At 40.3% G+C, this 26660-nt stretch overlaps 1 protein-coding gene across 3 annotated transcripts in view; it reads right to left on the bottom strand.

The window, feature by feature from the left end:
• Positions 1 to 26660, bottom strand: part of NBAS (NBAS subunit of NRZ tethering complex) — a 1903611-nt gene that overhangs the window by 1221866 nt on the left and 655085 nt on the right. For all 3 annotated transcript variants that reach the window (XM_053709663.1, XM_053709664.1, XM_053709665.1), the window contains exon 22: positions 12517 to 12600. In XM_053709663.1, coding sequence (XP_053565638.1) covers positions 12517 to 12600 — 84 coding nt within the window. The remainder of the gene's footprint in view (positions 1 to 12516; positions 12601 to 26660) is intronic.

The following is a 26660-nucleotide window of genomic DNA, read 5'->3' as shown; positions in this document are numbered from 1 at the left end:
GATCTGAACACAATGAAGTAACAACCATTTCTTGATTGGTATTTTCCTTAGAAACTACCTTAGGAAGAAAATTATATTTATTAAAAAGTATAGCCTTCTCCTTGTGAATAATTAGAAATGGAGAATCAAAAGACAAGGTTGAAAACTTAGCAATCTCTTCAGCAAGGAGAGTTTCTAATAGTAAGATTACTTTCCAAGATAATAGTAGATATCAATGGAATGCATTGGTTCAAAAGAAGAACCTTGCAATACAGAGAAAAGTAGATTCAGATTCCAGGGAGGATAAATAGGTTTCACAATTGGACTAATTCTAACCAACGCCTGGACAAAAGTCTGAACCTCAGGAAGTTTAGCCAACTTCTTAAGAAAAAGAGCAGACACAACAGAAATTTGACCTTTTAGAGATTAGCGAACAAACCCTTGTCAAGGCCATCTTGAGAAAACTGAAGGATTCTAGGAATCCTAAAGAATACCAAAAAATAGCAATGACTGAATCTGAGAAACCTTGAATGTCTCGAAACTAGATGTTCAAACTTCACGCCATCAAAATTAGAGATTTGAGATCCTGATGGAAAAGAAGCATTGAGTTAACAGGTCTCGTCTCAGAGGAAGAAGCCATGGAGAGTAAGAGAACATCTGCACTATATCTGCATACCAAGTCCTGCTGGGCAAGGCTGGAGCAATTAATATTATTTAAGTTGACTCCTGTTTGATCAAGTAATGACTCTTGGGAAAAAAGTAAACAAAGGAAACAGGTATGCTAGATAAAAGTATTATGGACATATCAAAGCATCTATTAAGTGAGCCATTGGATCTTTTGTTCTTGCACAATAGTTTTAGAAGCATGTGATTTAAGAAAGATGCCCTCAGATCTATGTCCTGAAAGCCCATTTTGATCACAGAGCAGTCAAAAATGTCCTGATGGAGAAACCACTCTCTTGGATGGACCGATTGACTGCTGAAATGATCCACCTCCCAGTTGTTCATACTTGGTATGTGAATTGCCAATAGGAAGCAGTGATTCCTCTCTGCCTAAGACAGAGTTTTTGACACTTCCTGCATGGCCAGTGGGCTGCAAATACCCCCCTTCATGATTTATGTAGGCCACCGCCGAGATGTTGTCCGACTGTAAAGAGGTAAACTTTTCCTCCTTCAATAGGGTCAGGGCTGAAGAGCCCGAAGATCGCACAAAGTTCCAGAATGTTGATTGGTAACCTCTAGAAGATAAACTTACTGCACTCTTCGAGAAACCATGACCACTCCCCAGCCTGAGAGAATGGCATCCGTTGGCAAAACAGACCAAAACTGACAAAGGAAGGCTGTCCCAAGTGTCCCCAAGAAAAAAATTGTCTGATGGAGAAAACCAAAGCAATCTGTTGTTCCAAAAGTAGTGAATTATTTGACCACTGAGGAAGCATAGCCAATTAAAGGGGTCTCAAGTGAAAAGTGGCAAAGGAACTGAAGATCAAGCTGATACCATAAGACCCCCCCCCTCCATAGACTGAGCTACTGATGGAATGTAGCTCTTTGTAGGGGGAGATACACCCTCTGAATCTTTATATTGCAACGTTCCACCAGGAACTAGATGCATAAGGATTAGGTCTATTATGACTTTTAGAAATGTTACCCTTATAGCAGGATATAAGGAGCTTTAGGTACATTTATTCTCCAAACATGATCTCTGTGTATACATATATGCAGATAAGAATCCTTTCAGGTCTATAATAGCCATAAACTAACCCTTTGGATTAAAGGGAGATGAAAGTTTTATTTCATGATTCAAATAGAGAATACAATCTTAAACAATTTTACAATTTACTTCTATTATCTATTTCGCTTCATTTTCTTTTTATCCTTTGTTAAACAGAATACATAGATAGGCTCAGGAGCTGGGAACTAGCTGCTGATTAGTGGTTGTCATTGGCTTGCAGATGTGTTCATCTAACTTCCAGTAGTGCATTGCTACCCCTTCATGAAAGATATCAAGAGAATGAAGCAAAATTGATAAAATGAATAAATTAGAAAGTTGTTTAAAATAGTATACTCTGTCTGAATCATGAAATAACAATTTTGGGTTTCATGTCCCTTTAAGGGAAAAACAGTGAGGAATGTTCCTATTAAACAATCCTGACCAATATGTTTAAGCACTTTAGGTCCAGAATAGGGCGGAAAGTTCCCTCCTTCTTTGGGACCACAAACAGGTTTGAGTAGTATCCCAAACCTCTTTCTGCGATAGGAACCGGGATAATGACCCCTAAGGAGTACAGATCCCGCACGCATCCCAGAAAAGCTTCCTTCTTTTCTAGTTTTAAGGACAGGCTTGAGAGGAGAAATCTGTCCTTGTGTGGATGAGATTTGAACCCTATCTTGTATCCCTGAGCTATGACCTCCAGGACCCACGGATCCTGCACATCCCTGGGACAAGCGTCTGAAAACAGCGACAGTCTGCCCCTACACGATCCAGTTCTGGATTGGGGGCCGCCCCTTCATGCCGACTTGATCTCGGTGGGCTTCTTGTTCTGCTTGGATTTATTCCAGGATTGAGCCAGCTTCCAAATACTCTTAGTTTGCTTGGGCTTAGAGGAGGACTGCCGACGTTGGGACTTCCCAGAACAAAAATTAGATTCCTGTCCCTTAGATTTGTTTCTTTTTATCTTGCTGTAGGAAGGCACCCTTGCCCCTGTAACTGTGGAGATAATAGAGTTCAGGCCTGGACCAAATAAAATGTTTCCCTTAAAGGGGAGGGAAAGTAGTCTAGACTTGAAAGTCATGTCCGCAGGCAAGGACTTCAGCCAGAGCACCTTACGCGTCTGCACTGAGAAACAAGCGATTTTGGCATTCAGGCGAATAATCTGCATGTTTGCATCACATATAAAAGAATTAGCAACTCTCAAAGCCTTAATTTCTTTCCTGAGGAGTCGCACCAGTAGGCCACAGTTCCAGCAGAACCTGAGGCAACAGCCGCTGTCGGTTAAAATAAATATTCCGTATGCTGAAACATTTTCCTGAGAAAAGTTTCTATTTTCTTATCCATCGGCATTCTGAAAGACGAGCTATCCTCAAGAGGAATAGTAGTACACTTAGCTAACGTGGAGATAGCACCATACACCTTAGGGACAGAACCCCACAACTCTAGCTGAGAGTTCGGGACCAGAAACAATTTTTTAAAGGCAGACAAAGGAGAAAAGGAAGATCCAATTCTATCCCATTCATTCTTAATAATAATCGCCATTTTTATGGGTACAGGAAAAGTTAGCGGCGCTACCCTGTCCTCGTATACTCTAACATAGGAATCAAAGGTTCATCTGGCAACTTGGCCTCTGGAACCTCTAATGTAGACAGAACCTCCTTTAGAAGAAAACGTAAGTGTTCAATTTTAAATCTAAAGGCTGGCTCATCTGCAGCCGGAGGCCTAGAGGTAGCAAAATTAAGTAAATCACTGGATGTCCCTTGGACCGGAGGGCTATGTTTAACCTTTCACTTGCGCTTAGCAGGGTGAGGTAAAGCACTAAGGACCTCAGACACCGCCGTCTTTAACTGCGCGGTTAAGTCTGAATGTAAAAGGCTCCTTCCAGAAGGAGGATCAGGCGTGCTACGGGAAGCAGCATGAGACAATGAAGATGATTGATGGGTACGTATCTCACGGGACGGCAAGTCCTCATAGGTGGACGGCTCAGTTGTACTAAAGGGGTTAAACTTCTTAGACAAAATAACCTTGTTGATGAATATGGAACATAGTTGAGAGGGCGGGCACACCAAGGCCTCCTCACAATATAGACAGGTATTACTATTAGGAATAGTGGGAGTACCCTCAAACATATCAGGATCCTCTAACAGTAGGATACAAATAAATTAACTTTTCATTTTTCTCAAAAACGGCACCTATATACCCCCAATGACTGGGGCACTCACCACCTCCTAGACCCAGCCACCCAGAGAAGAAGCGACCTCTCCAACAGGTAGCTAAGTCAGGAAAGAGAAAACGAAAGTGTGACCACACCCGGCCACGTGGTGCGCAATGCAGGACTGTCCCTGCTATGACAAAAAGTGTGTCAATGCTATCAAGCTGCACAGCGTTCAAAGTAAAAGTAAAACACCTGTATGTTCCGTTGCCGCATAACAACAGTCTATGAAAAAGAAAAAAAAAAATCTCACATATAAGAAGCATAAATCAAAGAAACACATTTAATTAATCCCCACTGTTCAACAACCTCCCTCAGGAGATATTAACCCATAATTCTATAAAGATAAAAGGAGTCACACTGTGACCCTGTCTTCAGCCTCTCAAGTGTGACAATCTTGTAGCATCCTGACATGGACTTGAGTGAAGAAAGCAAACAGTGAAACTCGTCAACACTGGTTGCTTAAGGAGCTGTTAGCAGGCAGGCTGGATGGGCTCGCAGAAAGACTCTCCCTGCATCTCCAGACTCTAACTTTTGTTTTGCTCTCACTAAGAGGCTGACAAGACTACTTAAAACTCCACTTCCATAATGAAAGGCATATATCCTTTCTGAGGAACAACTGAGAAATCTTCTGACACTTCTCTGCCATCCTCCTGTGACGAAAGACAAAGAATGACTGGGGGATGGGGGAAGTGGGAGAGGTATTTAAGCCTTTGGCTGGGGTGTCTTTGCCTCCTCATGGTGGTCAGGTTCAGTATTTCCCAACAGTAAGGAATGAAGCCGTGGACTCTCCTTGTATTAAGAAGGTAATAACATAAATTATGCTTACCTGATAATTTTCTTTTCTTCAGATGGAAAGAGTCCACAGCTGCATTCATTACTTTTGGGAATTCAGAACCTGGCCACCAGGAGGAGGCAAAGACACCCCAGCCAAAGGCTTAAATACCCCTCCCAGTTCCCTCATCCCCCAGTCATTCTGCAGAGGAACAAGGAACAGTGGACCCATCAAAGGTTATCCAAAAGCCACCAAGCTACTCGTGTAACTTGAAAATGGGGAAGCACCGAAACCTCAAAAAGGCTCCCAGTACCTCAAACCCAAGGACTAACCCCAGATCCCAGATTCTGCTCCCAACACCAGACCAGCCCAGCTACAGGCAGATCTGACAAGCAGGGGAGCAAAAAGGACCGCAGTCTCCAGCCCAGAAAAGGACGAAATGTAATGAACCTAGCCCTCCCCCATAGAGTTCGGGTGCCAAGCCAAATAGGTCCCTCAATTAGGAACTCCCAAGAGAACCTCATAGAGATAATGGAGAAATGCAGTAGATCACCATAAGATCCAACACAATACCATGACAGTCTCAACACGGAGACTGCAATCTCCACAGATGGAACAGAAACCCACTATAGGGTTAAAATACCCATTCCAATCACCTGCCCATAAAAGAGGACAGCCACCCTCCCAAGAGAGGATTCTACCTCCTAAAGGAGAACAAAACTACTCCCACAAGGGGGAAAGCACAGAGAACAACAGAGCACAAGCTCCAAACAGGAAGCCGTAGCCTGATGAAAACAAAAGCTGAATGAAAATCATCCAGCCACCACGAAACCCAGAAGAACTCCCAATAAAGGAGAGCACCCATCATTCGAAGGGCAGGACAGACCAAAAAGGAACGTATTAAAAAACGCACAGCTCCTGTCCAAGACGCAAGCAGCTAAACGAACTAGACCATAAGTCATAGCCAATGTTCCCTGGAAAAACTGGAACGCACTGAACCAGCCACAGGATCATAAGTTTCCGGACATCCGGAAAAATCCAAGACAAACTATAGGATAAAACCCAGAAAGTGTGGAACCAACCACACTCCAAGGAACACAACTACCCCATCTGAAAACAGACGTCACAGGGAATGACCGGACTACTCCGGAAATAAAGAAAAAAAAGAGTCACTCGAAAAAATTCTCAACTCAAAAAAGAGAACACCCCTCGCCAGAGTCCAGCACTCCAAAAGGAGCTAGAGCACAACAGAGTTGTTACAAGACTTTGGAGCCCAAACAGCGTGCAGAACACCACCAAGACGTCCAGGACCAAGGGTAAACATTGAGTACCAAGTCATCCGAAGAGGGAGTAGAATAAGGCTAGGGCAAACCACGAGGCCAAGCCAGTGTGTACCTGAACATCTCCATGAACAATTCAGGAGTATGTAACCAGAGGAAACCACCTAAGGAAAAGGAATGCAAAGCATCCCAGACCCTAAGAAAAACCCCTAAGCAAAGCTTGGAGAAGGAGACAACACGGCCTATTGTCCCCAATAGGGAAAAAACTAAATTCCAAAAACTGGAAAAGGCCTCAGGCCCTCCCAGAAGGCGGCTAAGCCGCTAAGGATACTGGACAAGCCCGGAAGTCTTGACCCTAAAGAAGAGAACTACCAAGTCCAAAAAGGACAAGTCCAAAAGCTCCTAAAAAGCAAGACCGCCAGGAACCGGCGGTAAGGAGGCACTAAATCCTCCCAACCTTCACCCACGTGGGAAGGAACACTCTAAGTCCCGACAGACATCTGAAACAACGGAGTGTGTTGCAGCGGGACTCCACCAAATCCCAGACGACAAACTAAAAATGCTAATAAGGACTGAACTCTTAGGTCCTACCAGAATGATCAGCAGAACATAACCGGATCAGCCAGGCAGAACTGGCGCCACGAGTCTGAATAGGCCCCAAGATAGAAGGGTCTGAATCCAAGCAGGACTAGCCTGCAATCAAGGGCCCAAGGCCTCACATATTCACGATTCCCTGAAAACACAAAAAATAAGGACGAAGTTTGTCTGAAATCTTTTGTGGCCTGAAGATAAAACTTCAAGGCTTGAACCACATCTAAGATATGCAGTAACCTTTCCTTAGATGAAGAAGAGTTAGGACACAAGAAAGGGACTACTATCTCCTGATTGATGTTACGATCTGACACCACCATGGGATGAAATACCAACCCAGTGCGAAGCACAGCCTTATCAGTGTGAAAAACCAGGTAGAAATAGAACCTTCCAGGAAAGAATCTTAATGTCAAGCGCATGCATAGGCTCAAACGGAGCCCTCTGCAAAACCTTAAGAAACAAGTTTAAGTTTCAAGGAGGAGCAGAATTTCTAAAGACAGGTCTGATCCTAGACAGAGCCTGAACAAAGGACTGAATATCAGGAAGCTCCGCTAGCTTCTTGTGTAACAGCACCGATAACGCCAAAATCTGTCCCTGTAAGGAACTGGCGGCAAGACCCTTATCCAGTCCATCCTGGAGAAAGGCCAGATCCTGGATACCCTAACCTTGTGCCAGGGATAATCACGTTCATCACACCAGGATAAGTAGGTCATCCACACCTTATGATAGATGCGACGAGTGACCAGCTTCCTGGCCTGGATGAGAGTATCAATTACTCTCTCATAAAAACCCTTTCTTGGCCAAGACTAAGCGTTTTATCTGCACACAGTCAGCCTCAGAAAATCGAGATTTTGGTGTAGAAAGGGACCCTGAACCAGCAGATCTCTGCGACAGGGTAACCTCCATGGAGGAGACAATGACATCCCCACCAGATATGCAAACCACGTCCTCCACGGCCGCAACAGAGTAATCAGAATGGTCGAAGCTTGCTCCTGTTTGATGGGGGCCACCACTCGAGGAAGAAGTGGCAACGGTGGAAAAATGTAAATTAGGTTGTACTCCCAAGGCAACGCTAAGGCATCTATAAGCTCTGCCTGTGGGTCCCTGGACCACGATCCGTATCTGGGTAACTTGAAGTTGAGTCTAGACGCCATGAGGTCTATCTCCGGCATCCACCATCTGTTGCACATCTCTGCAAACACCTCGGGATGGATAGACCATTCCCCCGGATGAAACGATTGTCTGCTGAGAAAGTCCGCTTCCCAGTTGCCCACACCCGGAATGTGGATCGCTGAGAGCTAACAATTGTGAGTCTCTGCCCATTCCAGAATCCGAGATACTTCCCTCATGGCTAGAGAACTTCTCGTTCCCCCCTGATGGTTTATGTAAGCCACTGTCAGGGTTTTTTCCCTGTTTGCCATGTGCTGCTGGCAGCCATTTTACTCGCCTCTCTTCCTGACTATGGTGCATTGTGGGGGATGCTGCTCATTTCCTGCACTTCCTTTTATGGCCAGACTGGTGTGCATCATCCATGTGCGACAGGATGCAGTCTCAGAATTGTGATGTCATCACGTATTATTTAAAGGGCCTCTGTTCAGTATGCTTTGCCTTTGCGTTGTCTCAGACCTGTTTGTGAGAGTTCCTGTGTATTACCTGGCTGCCTGACGTCCTTCCTGGTTCCTGATCCCTGGCTTGTTCCTGTCTCTGCTGAACTCTTCTCTTTGTTTATCTTCCATTCATGGGACCAAAGGAGAAGAAGAGCCCTCGAGTGGTCCTCTACGAGACTGCAGGACGGAGCCTGGACCAGAATATAGTCCAGATAAGGACCCACCGCAATACCTATGGCTCTCGCTACCGCAAGCAGCGCCCTCAGAACCTTTATAAAGACTATTGGGGTAGTCGTCAGACTGAACAGTAGGGCCACAAACTGGAAGTGTTGGTTTAGAAATGCAAATCTTAGGAACCTGACGTGGTCCTTGTGGATTGGCACATAAAGGTAGGCATCCTTCAAGTCTATTGTCGTCATAAATTGCCCCCCTTGAACTATGGGCAGAATCGATTTGATTGTCTCCATTTTCAACGATGGGACTGACAAGAAACTTGTTTAGGCACTTTAGGTCCAGAACTGGGCGGAACGTGCCCTCCTTCTTTGGGACCACGAAAAGGTTTGAATAGTACCCTAGACCCCTTTCTGCTAGAGGTACTGGAACGATTACTCAGAGAGATGAGAGATCCCTCACGCACTCTAGAAAGGCGTCTCTCTTCTCTGGTCTTGAGGATTGGTTTGACAGGAGGAATCAGCACCTGGGCGGATGAGTCTGGAACCCAATCCTGTAACCCTGGGTGATAACCTCCAGAACCCAAGGACCCTGTACGTCTCTCATCCAAGCCTCTGCGAACAGAGATAGTCTGCCCCTTACGCGATTCAATGACAGATCGGGGCCGCCCCTTCATATCGACTTTGTCTCTGTGGGCTTCTTGCTCTGCTAGGACTTGTTCCAAGATTGAGCTGGCTTCCAAGATCCCTTGGACTGCTCGGTCTTCGTAGCAGGCTGCTGGCGTTGAGACTTCACTGAACAAAAGGAACGGAATGTAGAGCTCTTAGGCTTATTCTTCTTATCCTGTGCAAGGAAAGCACCCTTGCTTCCCGTGACTGTGAATATGATAGAGTCCAAGTCTGGATCAAAAAGAACTTTCCCCTGAAACGGAAAGTATAGTAATCTAGACTTGGAAGTCATGTCAGCAGTCCTCCTCATCGGATAATCTCTCTGACAAATCCAACAGAGTAGATGACCCCTGGGACGGAAGGTTATGTCTTTTCCTTTGCTTGCGCTTCGCAGGGCATGGCAGGGCATGGAAGGCCGCAGAAACCGCCTCTTGCAACTAGGCAGCAAAATTTGGCAGCCACGAGGCCTCTCCCGCAGGAGGATTAGTAAGGCCTTGGGGAGCTACATGTGTTATCAGAGATGAATGTTGGGAACGCACCTCGCGGGACGGATAACCCTCAGTGGTGGACGACTCGGTAGTACTAAATATCTTATTCTTTTTAGATATTGCCATCTTATCAAAGCATGTGGAACACAGTTGAGCAGGCGGATTAACCTGTACCTCCTCACAATAAACACAGGTATTAGATTTAATTAAAGAGGGAGTATCCTCTAACATATCAAGGTCCTCCATAGCTTGCGCCTTTAATACGGACTGTTATAGTTTAAATGGCACCTTTATATACCAATGGCCGGGGCACTCACCACCTTCTATGACCCGGACGACGGAGAAACTGCTATGTCTCCCGCAAATGCCGATCAGGAAAGAGGAAGTTGAAGAGGCCACACCCGGTCACATGGAGTGCCATGCAGGACCGCCCCTGCACTGTAGAGAAAACGCGCCAAAAAAGGCCGCGCCGATCTTCAACTGACTGTTCACACATTGCTAGAGCCTAATCTCACAAATGACATAGCATTAACACAATTAAGATATTATGCATAAATCCCCCCTGTTCAATAATCCACTTTCCAGGGATATTAACCCTTGATTCTATACAGATAAAAGGAGACACACTATTCCCCTGTCTTCTTGCGTTATCATGTGTGTATAAATGAAACAATCTTACCAGAATCTATGCCGTGGAACAGGAACACAGCCCTTCAAGTGTGACAGGTTAGTAGCATCGCTCCTGACATGGACTTGAGTGAATAAAGGTGGCAGGCAGTGAAACTCGTCAACTCTTATTGCCCAGGAGCAGTTAACATGAGTCGGGATGGTTTCGCAGAGACAACACTCCCTGCATCTCCGGACTCTACCTTTCATCCATGCTCTCACTGAGAGGCTGACAGGATTACTTAAAACTCCAGTCCCATTTCGAAGAGTACTACCCTCCATAAGAGACTACTCTGAATCTTCTGACACTTCTCAGCCAACCTCCTGTGATGAAAGGCAAAGAATGACTGGGGAATGAGGGGAGTGGGGGAGGTATTTAAGCCTTTGGCTGGGGTGTCTTTGCCTTCTCCTGGTGGCCAGGTTCTTATTTGTAATGAATGAAGCAGTGGACTCTCCTCCCATTAAGATGGAAATATATATTTTTAAGGCATTCAATTAAATTTACCCACAACTTTACTGTTTAATGTATAGTTTCCTTTAAATGATCTGTTGGCAGAAAGGTGTGGGCCAGATGCCAGCAAGATGGGATGTTGTGCATACTCAAAACCTTCGCACTTTCAACAAATAAGTAAGTTATTTATTTACTATCTTCTCATCAAACTAAATATCTAAGATAATACACCATTGCCGTGTCTTCTGTTTTTTCTTCATGGAATTACTTGCTTAAAGGACCATTAAATACAGTACAATTGCATAATCCAACTCTACAAAATTTTGCGGCACTATACAAATAAATGAAAATAATCATTTTTTTCTGACAAATTTCAAAATGTATTTCAATTTAACAGCTCATCAGCCAATCACTGACTAACGTATATTCTGTGAGCTCTTGCACATGCTCAGTAGTAGCTGGTGCCTCGGAAAGTGTGCATATAAAAAGATTGGGCATAATTTGATAATGCAAGTAAATTTTAAAGTCTGTTAAAACTACATGCTCTTTATGAATCATGAAAGTTTAATTTTGACTTTAGTGACCCTATCTTTAACACATTATGTGTTTTATTTAATATAAATGCATATTTTACAATTATCATATAACTGTTGTCAAAAACTCCAATGCTAATAGTATAACAAACATACAGATTCCCCACAACATGGCAATAATGTAGACATCAAGTACACAGTCCACAAGTGTTTGACACGCTTACTAAAAAAAAACATTTCAAAGACTGATACAAAACAATACACTTATTAAGTCATACTAAGCAAGAGGGTAATATTATTCTAAAAGCACAAGACTGACGCGGTTTGCGACATTTACAGGGCTTTCTCAAAATTATATCTTTAAAATACAATAAATAATGTAAAACATGTCAGACTTTTTCAGAACACAAAAAAGTTGGTCCTTTCACTCTGTTTTTTACTTTTATTATTACTAAATAAATGCATTTTTATTTTTTTTAAAAAAAGAAAGATACTTTTCCATATGAATCAGTAAAATGTGTTATTAACAGGAGTTATGTGGCCTTGGTCTGTGTATTTGAATGTATGCCTAAGTAATAGCAGAAAACAAAGAATCTGCAGATAAATGGTTTATATTTTCGTAATTATTCCACTAACTAAGGAGCTGTAAGAACAGAGGACCATGACTTCACATTCGTGGCTAATCAAGAGGGGATTTGAGAACACTTAAAGAATAAAATCAGCAAATCTAACATTCCATGTTTTGCAGAAAATCTTCTGATCCTATCACAGACCATTAAATAAAAGGTGTTTCACCCCTGTCTCATCTATAATGAATGTGAGCAAAAGGCTGCGGCAACAAATTACGCTTCAGGGCAATACCACAATAAAAGACATAGGTAACTTCAGTACTGTAGATGTTTACCCCTTAATGTCTGGAAATATGAATCATATAAGGCATTGGATAGTAAAATACCACTGCTACCCACTTTCCTCTGTTCCCAAACATTTGCAGCAACGATAATACGCAAGCATGGCAGAGATAATTGTGTATTTAGGCCCTGAAAGTGATTGAAAAACATTCAATAAAGGGGTTTTGTATTCGTTCCCCACAAGCATACTGCTCTTCTTCCCTTTTTTATTAGAGATTATGCCTTGGTGCGCCAAAGAATAGAAAGCAATTTAGTTCTGCAAAAATAACAAAGAACAATGGGAGAAGAAATCGGATTTAGAGAGTGGCGCTTTTCCCTAATGCTCACTAATGTTCCATTTCACTCTTTGATGTGACTCAGACATTCTATTAAATATATTAACATATTGAGTGGAAACATAAAAACAGACATTTAAATATGTATGAGTGTACATCTGATGTGCTTCTTTCAATTACAGTTTACACCAGACTTACTTGCACTCCGCTCTTTCACACCAGTCTTTGTCTCGATGCTTCTGCTCGTTCCAGGGGACAATCTTCAGCTCCCCTTCTTCAAAGCTAAAAAACCAAAAGCAAGAATAGATAACAAAATGAATGAAGTGCAGGGAACATCTTAACTCTTTAATAACCTTTTTTTTACAAACAAATAAATAAATAGTAAATAAATATTTTACAGAAGAATTCACCAAACCACAAAAAGTGCATGAAGAAAGATGAAGAAATCTTTTATTTCTATAAGAAAAAACATGTTACAAATGTGTGTCTCAAATACAAATATTATCATTAAAGGGACATTAAACTCAAAATATACATAAAACTCTGTAAAGTATTTTCATTCTTTATTTTGACCAAATCAGTGTTTTAATTTGAAAATTTGATTTTTTTACACTGTCATCAAGGGTGCATACTTCAGTATCTAGTGAGCCACAAAATGCTCAATCAGCATGGAAACGATTTTATATCTGTCCCTTATTGGCCATAACAGATGAAACAAGACAAGTAATAATAAAGAGACATTTTAAAGGTTATATTCCTAAACTGTAAAACAAGGCAAAATTTAAAAAAAAAAAAAACATTTATACTGAATGCAGCCCTATTGCAAAGCAGTGCTTGTTCACATCTGCCATGCATATATAAAATTACTTCAATGTTCCTTTAAACACTAAATAAGAGAATGTCTAAAAAAGAAAACTGGAGGCAACATACTGTACTTTTGATAATACAAATGAAAAACTAGATGTACTAGAAGGTTGCGCTGCATTACAAAACTAACTTAAAAGGACGCATGATGTTCTATTTAAGTGAGAACATTTAATTGACCTGTGTACTATATATAAATGCTCTGTTTAGTTCTCCAATTAAGTACATTTTTCTCTTCACACCTAGAAGGCGTTTAATAGAATTTCTAAGATTGGGGCTTTCAATAGAAGACATTGGTAATAAAACTCCTATAAAATTATGTCCTAAATCAATATGATTAAATTGTGATTGTGTATTGAATAGACAGTCAGGTATTCAGTAATAACAATATTGCAATATTTTAATTTTTAAATACTTTTTATGTTTAAAAGCTGGCATTGTTTATTTTTAGTTGACGTTGTAAGACTGATTTTTTCAGTCGCCTCTTACACTGATGGGAACAGCCAATTTTAGCAGATTAAAGAGACATTAAAGGGACATTCCAGCCAAAATCAGAATAAACATGGGTGCATTTCTGTTTTGAACAGAAGCATTTTTGTAATATACATCTATTAACTAAAATGCTTCTAATAAAAGCTATAGCTGTTTCAAATGTGTATTTATGTATGCACCGTGCACTAGCATTTTAAACACAACACTTGCTCAGAAAGCCTAAGGTGCTTGTAACATCGGGCAATGACTCAATTTGTTAATTGCCGACATGATTAAAGCCCCACTCGTGCTCTGAGTAGCTGTAGAATTTAAAATGCTGGTGCACTGAGAACATAAATATGTATCTCTTGTCAGTAGCTCACCAGATGTGTTCAAATGACTCCCAGTAGCACATTGATGATCCTGAGGCTACTCTTCAACAAAGGATAAAAAGGGAATTGTATAAATTTGATAGTAGAAGTAAATGAGTACATTTTGACTAAACTGCCCCTTTAAAGAGCAATCCTAGATGAACTCAGGTGCATGCACGTCTTCATTCATCTGGCAGCAATGTTTGCAACAATGTTTATAGCACTGCTATACATAGTTGCAGACAATGCTGCCATAAACAGGGCTGAGGCTCCTTTTTGTTTTTAATGATCCCTAATAAAGAGTGCTATTTTTATATTGACATTGGTGGTGAAGAGTGAGTTACTTTTTACCTGCATATACTGGATTTACTAAACAAGTGTCTTCACCTGTGATGCCTGGGAGTACTTCTGTTTTTCATAAACAGCTATAGACATATGCACATTCCTATGCTCCTCTCAACCTACCTAGATTTACTGTTCAACAAAGATGCCAATAGAAAAAATAAATTTTCTACTTTAACTAAAGTTGTTTAAAATGTAATGCTCTACCTGAATGTTTAATGTTGATTAGCCTAGCTGTGTGCATTCAAGTGGCTTTCTGACTATTCTATTGGTTTATTTATACACAAATATTATAAAAAATTAGACATGGGTACAGCCAAAACCTGCAAACCAACTTTTTCTCAAAATTAAAGTTGATGGGGGGTAGTTATCAAGCCGTCAACCTCAAATACGCTGGAATTCCGCAGCGTATTTGTGGCGAGGCTGATTCGCCTTAGTTATCAAAGGCTAGAGACCGGCAAAAGTAGAATTTTGTAATGTAAACTTCGACCCGCCGGACTCAGTCCGACACAGATTGATTCTTACGTCACTCCAGATGTTCCGCACACAAGTGCGGCACAATCTCACTACTTTTGCTAGTTATCAAATGACTAGCAGGTACGCTCGGCACTTTTACGGCCCAGCGTACCTGGTTTTCAAACCGCCACCCCTGGAGGCGGCGGATCCCATAGGAATCAACGGGAGTCTGACCATAGCGAAAGTACAAGTTCGCTGATGACAGACATCCCTTTGATTTCTATGGGAGCTGTCTACACCTAACACCCTAACATGTACCCCGAGTCTAAACACCACTAATCTGTCCCCCCCCCTACACCGCCAAAACTAAATAAAGTTATTACCCCCTAAACCGCCGCTCCCGGAGCCCACCGCAAGCTACTCTATACATATTAACCCCTAAACCGCCGCTCCCGGAGCCCACCGCAACTATAATAAATGTCTTAACCCCTAAACCGCCGCTCACGGAGCCCACCGCCACCTACATTATACCTAGTAACCCCTATCCTGCCCCCCCTATACCGCCGCCCTCTATAATAAAGTTATTAACCCCTATCCTGCCAATCCCGCACCTTGCCGCAACTAAATAGTTTAACCCCTAAACCGCCGCTCCCGGACCCCCGCAACCTATATTAAATTTATTAACCCCTATCCTGCCCCCCCTACACCGTCGCCACCTATAATAAATTTATTAACCCCCATCCGGCCCCCCCTACACCGTCGCCAGCTATAATAAATTTATTAACCCCTATCCTGCCCCCCACTACACCGCCGCCACTGTAATAAAATTATTAACCCCTAAACCTAAGTCTAACCCTAACGCCCCCCTAACTTAAATATTAATTAAATAAATCTAAATAATATTTCTCTTATTAATTAAATTAATCCTATTTAAAACTAAATACTTATCTTTAAAATAAACCCTAATATAGTTACAATATAAATAATAATTATATTGTAGCTATCTTAGGATTTATTTATATTTTACAGGTAACTTTCAATTTATTTTAACTAGGTACAATAGCTATTAAATAGTTATTAACTATTTAATAGCTTACCTAGCTAAAATAAAGAGAAATGTACCTGTAAACTAAAAACTAACCTAAGTTACAATTACACCTAACACTACACTATACTTTAATAAATTATTCCTATTTAAAACTAAATACTTACCTGTAAAATAAACCCTAAGATAGCTACAATATAATTAATAATTACATTGTAGCTATCTTAGGATTTATATTTATTTTACAGGTAAATTTGTATTTATTTTAGCTTGTTAGAATAGTTATTAAATAGTTATTAACTATTTAATAACTACCTAGCTAAAAGAAATACAAAATTACCTGTAAAATAAATCCTAACCTAAGTTACAATTAAACCTAACACTTCCCTATCATTAAATAAATTAAATAAACTACCTACAAATAACTACAATTAAATACAATTATATAAACTAACTAAAGTACAAAAAATGAAAAAAGCTAAGTTACAAAAAATAAAAAAAATAAGTTACAAACATTTAAAAAAATATTACAACAATTTTAAGCTACTTACACCTAATCTAAGCCCCCTTATAAAATAATAAACCCCCCAAAATAAAAAAATGCCCTACCCTATTCTACATTAAAAACGTTCAAAGCTCTTTTACCTTACCAGCCCTTAAAAGGGCCTTTTGTGGGGGCATGCCCCAAAGAGTTCAGCTCTTTTGCCTGTAAAAGAAAAATACAACCCCCCCCCCAACATTAAAACCCACCACACACATACCCCTAATCTAACCCAAACCCCCTTAAAATAACCTAACACGAATCCCCTGAAGATCATCCTACCTTTAGTCGTCTTCACTCAACCGAGCCACCGATGGAACTGAAGAGGACATCCGGACCGGCAGAAGTGATCCTCCAAGGGGCGCTGAAGAAATCTTCCATCCGATGAAGTGATCCTCCAAGCGGCGCTGAAGAAATCTTCCATCCGGGCGATGTCATCTTTCAAGAGGAGCTGAAGAAGTCTTCTATCCGGGCGAGGTCATCTTCGAAGCCGGGTCTTGAATCTTCATCCCGCCGACGCAGAACATCCTTCTTTCCCGACGGACTACCCACGAATGAAGGCTCCTTTAAGGGACGTCATCCAAGATGGCGTCCCTTCAATTCCGATTGGCTGATAGGATTATATCAGCCAATCGGAATTAAGGTAGGAAAAATCTGATTGGCTGATTGAATCAGCCAATCAGATTCAAGTTCAATCTGATTGGCTGATCCAATCAGCCAATCAGATTGAGCTTGCATTCTATTGGCTGATCGAAACAGCCAATAGAATGCGAGCTCAATCTGATTGGAAGATTGGATCAGCCAATCGGATTGAACTTGAATCTGATTGGCTGATTCAATCAGCCAATCAGATTTTTCCTACCTTAATTCCGATTGGCTGATAGAATCCTATCAGCCAATCGGAATTGAAGGGACGCCATCTTGGATGACGTCCCTTAAAGGAGCCTTCATTCGTGGGTAGTCCGTCGGGAAAGAAGGATGTTCCGCGTCGGCGGGATGAAGATTCAAGACCCGGCTTCGAAGATGACCTCGCCCGGATAGAAGACTTCTTCAGCGCCTCTTGAAAGATGACATCGCCTGGATGGAAGATTTCTTCAGCGCCGCTTGGAGGATCACTTCATCGGATGGAAGATTTCTTCAGCGCCCCTTGGAGGATCACTTCTGCCGGTCCGGATGTCCTCTTCGGTTCCATCGCTGCTCGGTTGAGTGAAGACGACTAAAGGTAGGATGATCTTCAGGGGATTAGTGTTAGATTATTTTAAGGGGGGTTTGGGTTAGATTAGGGGTATGTGGGTGGTGGGTTTTAATGTTGGGGGGGGGTTGTATTTTTCTTTTACAGGACAAAAGAGCTGAACTCTTTGGGGCATGCCCCCACAAAAGGCCCTTTTAAGGGCTGGTAAGGTAAAAGAGCTTTGAACTTTTTTAATGTAGAATAGGGTAGGGCATTTTTTTTATTTTGGGGGGGTTTGTTATTTTATTAGGGGGCTTAGATTAGGTGTAAGTAGCTTAAAATTGTTGTAATTTTTTTAAATGTTTGTAACTTATTTTTTTTATTTTTTGTAACTTAGCTTTTTTTATTTTTTGTACTTTAGTTAGTTTATGTAATTGTATTTAATTGTAGTTATTTGTAGGTAGTTTATTTAATTTATTTAATGATAGTGTAGTGTTAGGTTTAATTGTAACTTAGGTTAGGATTTATTTTACAGGTAATTTTGTATTTCTTTTAGCTAGGTAGTTATTAAATAGTTAATAACTATTTAATAACTATTCTAACTAGCTAAAATAAATACAAATTTACCTGTAAAATAAATATAAATCCTAAGATAGCTTCAATGTAATTATTAATTATATTGTAGCTATCTTAGGGTTTATTTTACAGGTAAGTATTTAGTTTTAAATAGGAATAATTTATTAAAGTATAGTGTAGTGTTAGGTGTAATTGTAACTTAGGTTAGTTTTTAGTTTACAGGTACATTTCTCATTATTTTAGCTAGGTAAGCTATTAAATAGTTAATAACTATTTAATAGCTATTGTACCTAGTTAAAATAAATTGAAAGTTACCTGTAAAATAAAAATAAATCCTAAGATAGCTACAATATAATTATTATTTATATTGTAGCTATATTAGGGTTTATTTTATAGGTAAGTATTTAGTTTTAAATAGGATTAACTTAGTTAATAAGAGAAATGTTATTTAGATTTATTTAATTAATATTTAAGTTAGGGGGTGTAAGGGTTAGTGTTAGACTTAGGTTTAGGGGTTAATAATTTTATTACAGTGGCGGCGGTGTAGTGGGGGGCAGGATAGGGGTTAATAAATTTATTATAGGTGGCGACGGTGTAAGGGGGGCAGGATAGGGGTTAATAAATTTATTATAGGTGGCGACAGTGTAGGGGGGGCAGGATAGGGGTTAATAAATTTAATATAGGTTGCGGCGGGTTCAGGGAGCGGCGGTTTAGGGGTTAAACTATTTAGTTGCAGCGAGGTGCGGGATCAGCAGGATAGGGGGTTAATAATTTTATTATAGAGGGCGACGGTATAGGGGGGGCAGGATAGGGGTTACTAGGTATAATGTAGGTGGCAGCGGTGTCCGGGAGCGGCGGTTTAGGGGTTAATACATTTATCACAGTTGCGGCAGGGTCTAGGAGCGGCGGTTTAGGGGTTAATACATTTATAAGAGTTGCGGCAGGGACTAGGAGTGGCGGTTTAGGGGTTAGTAACTTTATTGAGTTGCGGGAGGCTCCAGGGGCGCCGGTATAGGGATAGAACAGTGCAGTTTAGTGTGAGTGCTTAGTGACAGGCTAGCAATAAATCTGGGAAAAAGCCGAAGAGCAGCGAGATCGGATGAGTGATAACTCTCACAGTCCGCTGCTCATCACCCGTACTTGGTGCGCGGCTTTTTGACAGCTTTATTTGATAACTTAGGCGAACGTATTAAGGTCCGTGGCGGCGAAGGTAGGCGAGCTTAGGCGGGCGTATTGGGCCGACGAAGGCAAGAAAAGTAGAAACGTTGATAACTACCCCCGATGTATTTTAAGTTTCAGATATTTATGTTTAAGGTTGAGCATAAAAAAAAAATATTTCTTGCTTATTTGTATGGATATGAAAGTGCTTCTCAAAATATTGTTATATTCCTGGGGGGAAAAAAAAATAATATATATATATATATATATATATTGTTTAAGTTCTTATTCTAATAAGAAAAAGTAGATAAGTTCTATTTTGTTAATAAAAAAACTATAATTATAGAAAGGGTTAATTTCACAATTATTTACACTGAACTATGTTAACGTTATGCCTTTAACAAGGTACAAACATAATATAATCGAACATACAGGCAGGGCCGCCATTAGGGAGTGACAGGGGTGACTCCTGTCAGGGGTCCAATGGGCCCCATGAGGCAAGAACAACTATTATTTAAAAAAAAAAATAATAATAATTTTGGCAGCCACCAGAGGGTACTACAGCAGAGTGCTATTGAGCATGGGAAATGTTATTACAAGGAGAAAGCATTAGCATTTGAGAGGATTTCTGAGTGTCCACTAAACCCCTATGCACAGTGTGAGACAGACTTGGCACTTAAGTTTGTACAGTGTGTGCCTGAGTCAGACGGCAGATCACTTTCATTTGCAGAGAAGGTAGGTCTTACTTAGTAAATGTTTTTTTATTTCTTTGTGCAATTTCGGATTGTAGCTTCAGTGTGGTATTAGTTATATGGTGGGGACAGGGGTCCATAAAACACATTTTTTTTTAGCAATATGCAGCAGTGTATTTAAGATTATTTGACAATGCTGTAGAAATTCTATATTTAAAGCCATGCAGAAATGTTTCCTCCTCAACATACAAATGGTAGGTGCCCATTTGGCAGATATAAGTTTTTTTTAATTAATATATATTTTTAATTACATTCCAGTTTACTGCCCCTTTATGCAAGGACTGTTCCAAATGCAAGGAGGCATTTTATCTAAGATTTTTACATCTGCATAACATGTTATATTATCAGACTAAGATTGCCCAGAGTTTAAAATAAGTCAAAGGGAAGTGCTATGAACTGGAAGTGTTGATCCAGAAATGAGAATCTCAGGAACTGGAAATGTTCCCTGTGGAACATGAAAGTATGCATCCTTCAGATCTATGGAAGTCATAAACTGTCCTTCCTGGACCAGTGTAAGGATTGATCTTATAGTCTCCATCTTGAAGAAGGGGAGACTTAGAAATTTGTTTAGGCACTTCAAGTCCAGAATTGGACGAAAAGTTTCCTCCTTTTTGGGAACCACAAACAGGTTTGAATAGAACCCCAGAACTCTTTCTGATGCAGGTATCGGGACTATTACTCCTAAGGAGCATAGATCTCTTGCATAATCTAAAACGGCTGCCCTCTTCTCTGGTCTTGTAGACAGTATGGAGAGTAGAAATCTGATCCTGGGTGGATAAGATTTGAATCCTATCCGGTATCCCTGAGATATGACCTCCAGAACCCAAGAATCCTGAACATCCTGAAACATAGCATCTGAGAAAAGTGACAATCTGCCCCCTACTTGATCCTATCCTGGATCAGGGGACGCCTTTCATGCCGATTTGTTATTGGCTGGCTTATTTGTCTGTTTGGACTTGTTCCAGGACTGAGCAGGCTTCCAAGTGCTCTAGCGCTGCTCGGGATTGGATGAAGATTGAGATAGTTGGAATTTGTCCGAAGGAAAGGAGCGAAAATTAGGGGACTGCCGTCCCTTAAGTATGTTCTTCTAATCCTGAGGTAAGAAGGCACCTTTCCCTCCAGTAACCTTTCCCTTGAAAGATCACATCACAGATTAAATAATTAGCTACTCTCAAAGCTTCAATTCTTTCCTGAATATCCTTGAGGGGAGATTCCACCTCGATAAATTCTGACAGGTTGTCAGGACCAGTAGGTGGCAGCCCCAGACACTGAAGCCACTGCTGCTGACAGTTGAAATAAAAAAAAAAAACATGTGTTGGAACATTCTCCGTAGGAAAGTTACGTTAACAACTTCTTATCCATAGGTTCTCTAAAGGAAGAGCTCTCCTCAAGAGGGATAGTAGTAAGCTTAGCTAGCATTGAAATGGCGGCATCCACCTTAGGGATGGAGCCCCACAGCTCTATTTGAGAGTCAGGGACAGGATTTTTTTTTAAAGTAGCCGAGGGAGAAAAGGATGTTCATATTATTTCCCATTCATTACTAATAATGTTCGCCATACGAGCTGGGACCGGAAAAGTTTCCCAGTATCTAAAAATTTAAAAAATGCAGATGTTCAATTTTAAATCCAAAAGAGGGTCCCTCTTCAAGAGGAGATTTAGTAATAGAAGTCTTTGACTCCGAAAGTTCACCCTTGCACGCCACAGAGGTTAACTCATCCTCAAGTAGCTGGGACATACAAGCTAGATCTGATTGGAAATTAGATTAATCTAAAACAGGATAACAGGGTTTAACCTTTCTCTTACGTTTCCCAGAGATAGGTAGGTCACTCAGGGCTGTGCCGCGGGGAACTGCATGTGAAGCGGTAAGGGTAGAAAGGGTAGTAAAACTCTCGGTTCACAGAATCCTGAGAGGTAGATGGTTCAGAGGAACTAACAGCGCTAGGGTTAGCAGATTTAGCTCCCTTCATAGACTTTAAAACGGTACCCAGGCAAATGGAACTGAATTGAGCAGGCGGGCAAACCACGGCCTCCTCACAATAAAAGCAGGTATTATTAAGCACTACAAAAGGGATGGAATCTTCTAACATATAATCAGAGTCCTCCATAGTAGGTATGTAATCCCACAGTAGAAAGCGAAAAACAATACAAAAACAAATGTTTTGAATATAGAAAGTCACTTTCACAAGACCAATGGCTGGGGCACTCACCACGTCCTAAACCCAGACAATTTATCAAGAAAATGCTCCTCAGGAGTGCTGTCTGCAGCAGGATAGTAAGAAAGTGAATGAAGCCACACCCGGTCATATGGTGCGCAAGGCAGGTATGAAAAAGTGTGCAAAGCTATTAGGAGCTGCACAACTCATAAAAGTGAAAGTAAAACTTGCATGTTTCAGCCAAAAGTCTAAATGAGCCTTGAAAACTTCTTCACAAAAGTTAAAGCAGTATATAAACACTGTTCCCAATAAACACCCACTGAGGAGATATTAACCCTCAATCCTACTGAGGTATATAGAAGTTACACTGTGACCGTATATAAGGCATCCCTGCTATATGAAAATAACACAGACTTACTCTTCAGGGTCCATGCTGTGGAACAGATACAGCCTCTCAAGTGTGAAAGCCTTATAGCGATGCTCTGACAGGGAACTGAGTGTGGAAAAGCAAGCAGTGTTAACACTGATTGCTGAGGAGTTGTTAGATAGACAGTCTGGATGGCTTCCCCAGTTTTGCATAACCAACACAGTTATATTAATATACTTTTTATGTCTGTGAATACCTTGTATCTAAGTCTCTGCAGACTGCTCCAAGACTGCACCCTTATTTGAATTCTTTTGACAGACATGCATTTTATCCATTCAGTGCTGATTCGTAACCACAATCTTAATCTATATGGACACACATGAACTAGCCCTATCTGTCAAAATGCACTTCAAGGGTAAGATAAGAGGCAGCCTTCAAGGGCTTAAAAATTTGCATATGAGCCTACCTAGGTTTATCTTTCAACTAAGAATACTGAGAACAAAGCAAATTTAATGATAAAAGTAAATTGGAAAAGTTGTTTAAAATTTTAATATTAACTAGACTGTCCCTTTAAAATCCTTTTCACCTTACTGGAAACTAGTCTGGTGAATAGCAAGCAAGAAGAAGAAGAAAGGCAGGAATGGATAAGAGTAAGAAAATAAAAAGCAGCAGTGAAAAAAAAAGAGGTGCATACTTCAACTGGAACCAGAAAAAAAAAAAAAAATACCAAGATTACAAGCAGTGCGGTATAGCCTTAGCAGGACACACCCTAAAACTTTATTTTGTTGTGCGGTATGGCCCAGTCATCCGACGTGGAGGCTCCTTTTCATGTGATCGTCCACTGCACAATGAAGATTGAATGCAAGGTACCTGTTTTATATTGGGGTACCTTGCATTCCGATTGGCTGAAAAAATCAAATCAGCCAATAGGATGAGAGCTGCTTACATCCTATTGGCTGATTTTAACAGGGCTATTGGTAGTTTATAAATTAGGGGGTTTTGTTATTTTGGGGTAGCTTTTTTATTTTAAACGAGGTATTAGATTAGGAATATCTTTTTTTTTATTTTGGATAATTTCGTATTTTGTGTAATTTTAGAGTTTGTTATTTTGCATAATATTAGTGTTTGTTATTTTTTGTAATGTTAGTTTGTTTTTTGTAGTGTTAGGAGTTCTTTATTTTTGTAATTTAGGTTTTTTATTTTTTGTATCTTATTTTTTTTAAATGGTAATGTTAGGTTTTTTAATAGTTTAAGCTTAGTTTTTTGTTTTTATTTCACACGTACGTTTTTACTTATTTTACGGTAGTTATATTGTAACTTTAATTGAAAGCTAGGTGGTGTTAGGTTAATTTAATTTGTAGCGATGTGGGGGAATGGCGGTTTAGGGGTTTATAGGATTATTTAGGGAGTTGTGATGTGGGGGGATTGCGGTTTAGAGGTTAATAGCTTTATTAAGTGTTGGCGATGTGGATGGTCGGCAGTTTAGGGGTTAATAGCTTTAGTTAGTGCTGGTGATGTGTGGGGTGATGGTTTAGAAGTTAATAGCTTTAGTTAGTGTTGGTGATGTGTGGGGTGGCGGTTTAGGGGTTAATAGCTTTAGTTAGTGTTGGTGATGTGGGGGGATTGCGGTGTAGAGGTTAATAGCTTTATTAAGTGTTGGCAATGTGGGAGGTCGGCGTTTTAGGGGTTAATAGCTTTAGTTAGTGTTGGTGATGTGTGGGGTGGCAGATTAGGGGTAATAAGTTTAATTTAGGTAGTCACGATTTTAATGTTTGCGGTGCAGGGGTGCCTGTTTAGTTATTAATAGTTAGTTTATGGGTGTTAGTGTACTTTGTAGCATATTTTTTATGAGTTACTCTTGGTAACAGAACAAGAGGAGAAAAAAGGTAAGACAGACTAAACAATCAAGGGGCTACTAGAGAATCCACAAGTTCCATTTGAGGATCCCTGGATTTTGCAAAGTATCTGGGAAGCTTGTTGTTCAACCAAAAAGCACACAGGTCTATTTCTAGAAGACCTCACAAATTCATAATCTGAATGAAAAATTCCAGATGAACAGACCACTCCCCTGGGTGAAGAGATTGTTGAATGAGGAGATCATCTTCTCAATTGCTCAATCCTGGAATATGCACTGGAGAGAATGTAAAAAATTGTTCTCTGCCAAAGACAGAATTCAGGACACTTCCCTTATCACCAGGGAACTAGGAGTTCCCCCTTGATGACTGATGTAGGCCACTGCTGTGACATTGTCTAACTGGAAACGCAGATAAGTATCTCTTTTCAAGAGAGCCAAATTCTGAAGAGCCCTAAAAATTGCTTGGAGTTCCAGAACATTTATTGGTAACCTCACCTCCTGAGGTGACCAAACTCAAAGACAAAGGGTGCCCCTAAAATAATAGACTGACGATTTATCCACCAAGAAAGGGATTGTCTCGCTCTGAAATCCTTAAGAATCTTCTGAGACAATTGAGTGTAATCCTTGCACTACTGACAAAACATACAAGGCTGAAGAGGTCTCATGTGAAACCTAACAAAAGGAACAGCATCTGAAGCAGCTATCATTAGACCAAATACATCCATGCAAAGAGCTACAGAAGGAAAAAGAAACCGAATGAAGATTTGCACGAGCTGAGAGTAACTTTAGCCTCCTCTGATCCGTCAAAGAAGGTCTCATAAAGAATGACTCCATTATCACGCCTAGGAATGTAACACTGGATTGAAGAGTAAGATAACTCTTTGGCAAATTGATTCTTCAATCAAGCTTTTGATTTTTATATATTTTTATATTTTCTGAAAGGATCTTGACAGAATTCCCCAGCAAATCTATTTGAAAGGCCATAAGAACAAATGAATGGCCCTTAACTCCAAAAGATTGGAAGGAAGTGATGACTTCACTACTGACCACTTTTCTTGAGCATACCTTCCCTGCAAGGTAGCACCCTAGTCCAAAAAGCTTGCATCTGTGGTAAGAACCAACCAATCTGGATATTGAAGAAAACACCCTCTGAAAAGATTTGTATCACTTAGCTACCATTCCAGGAAACTTAACTTTAAAGGAACATTTTTTTGGCTTAAGGGCATGAACAAACAACAACCGTCTATTGGTGTGAGATTCTGCTAAAGGAAAAGATGGAGCTTAAACCAAAATATCATTTAGGTAGGAAAACACTACAATAGGGCAATCAGAACTTTTATGAAAATTATTGGAGCTGTAGCCAGAAAAAATGGTAGAGCAACACACTGAAAATGTCTGAATTGGAAAATGAAGATAATCATCACAAAATGACAAAATCAAAATATATTACTTTCTATCTCTGTTTATAAGTACCAGCAAGCATAAAAAAATGGAAAAGCACTCTGATTGCAATTCCTAAAATGAAAATACTAATAAAACACAAATGCTGCGATAAAAAGGAGGTACGCAGGTTAAGTTCTAAAATTATCAGAAATAATCACACAATGCTCATATTAATATCATACAATAAATAATAAAAAATTAAATATGTAGAATATAAGCACACATAAAAACACATCAAAAACACTTAATTCGATAAACAGTGCAAGAAAGGAGAAATGACAAATGTCTATGTCACTAGTAGGACTTATATGCCCAAATCTCTGATAAGCATCTTGATAAATATGCAGGTAGCCCTCAGTTTACGCCGGGGTTAGGTTCCAGAAGGAATGGTTGTAAATTGAAACCGTTGTAAATTGAAACCCAGTTGTCATAAAAACACCTAATATATTATTTTTAAAGCTTTGAAATGAAGACTTTAAATGCTAAACAGCATTATAAACCTAATAAAAAAAACACAACACAGACTATATAATTAAACTAAGTTAAATGAACAAAAACATTTGCTAAACAGCATTATAAACCTAATAAAATAATCACACAACACAGACTTCACTTGCATTTTTCTGAAACAGTTCTTTCTATGCATTCCAATCTGGACTGATTTATAGACAGGAAGATCTTGTTCCTTTGAAATCTGCTCGTTAGCTCAGGTCTGGTTAAACTGATTAATTTCAGCTTGCTTATCTTTGCTGCAACACAAGCAGACAGCTCCACCTA

The sequence above is a fragment of the Bombina bombina genome, chromosome 4, assembly GCF_027579735.1.
Source record: "Bombina bombina isolate aBomBom1 chromosome 4, aBomBom1.pri, whole genome shotgun sequence".
Lineage (NCBI taxonomy): Eukaryota > Metazoa > Chordata > Amphibia > Anura > Bombinatoridae > Bombina > Bombina bombina.
This window is presented reverse-complemented; position numbering and strand designations above follow the sequence as displayed.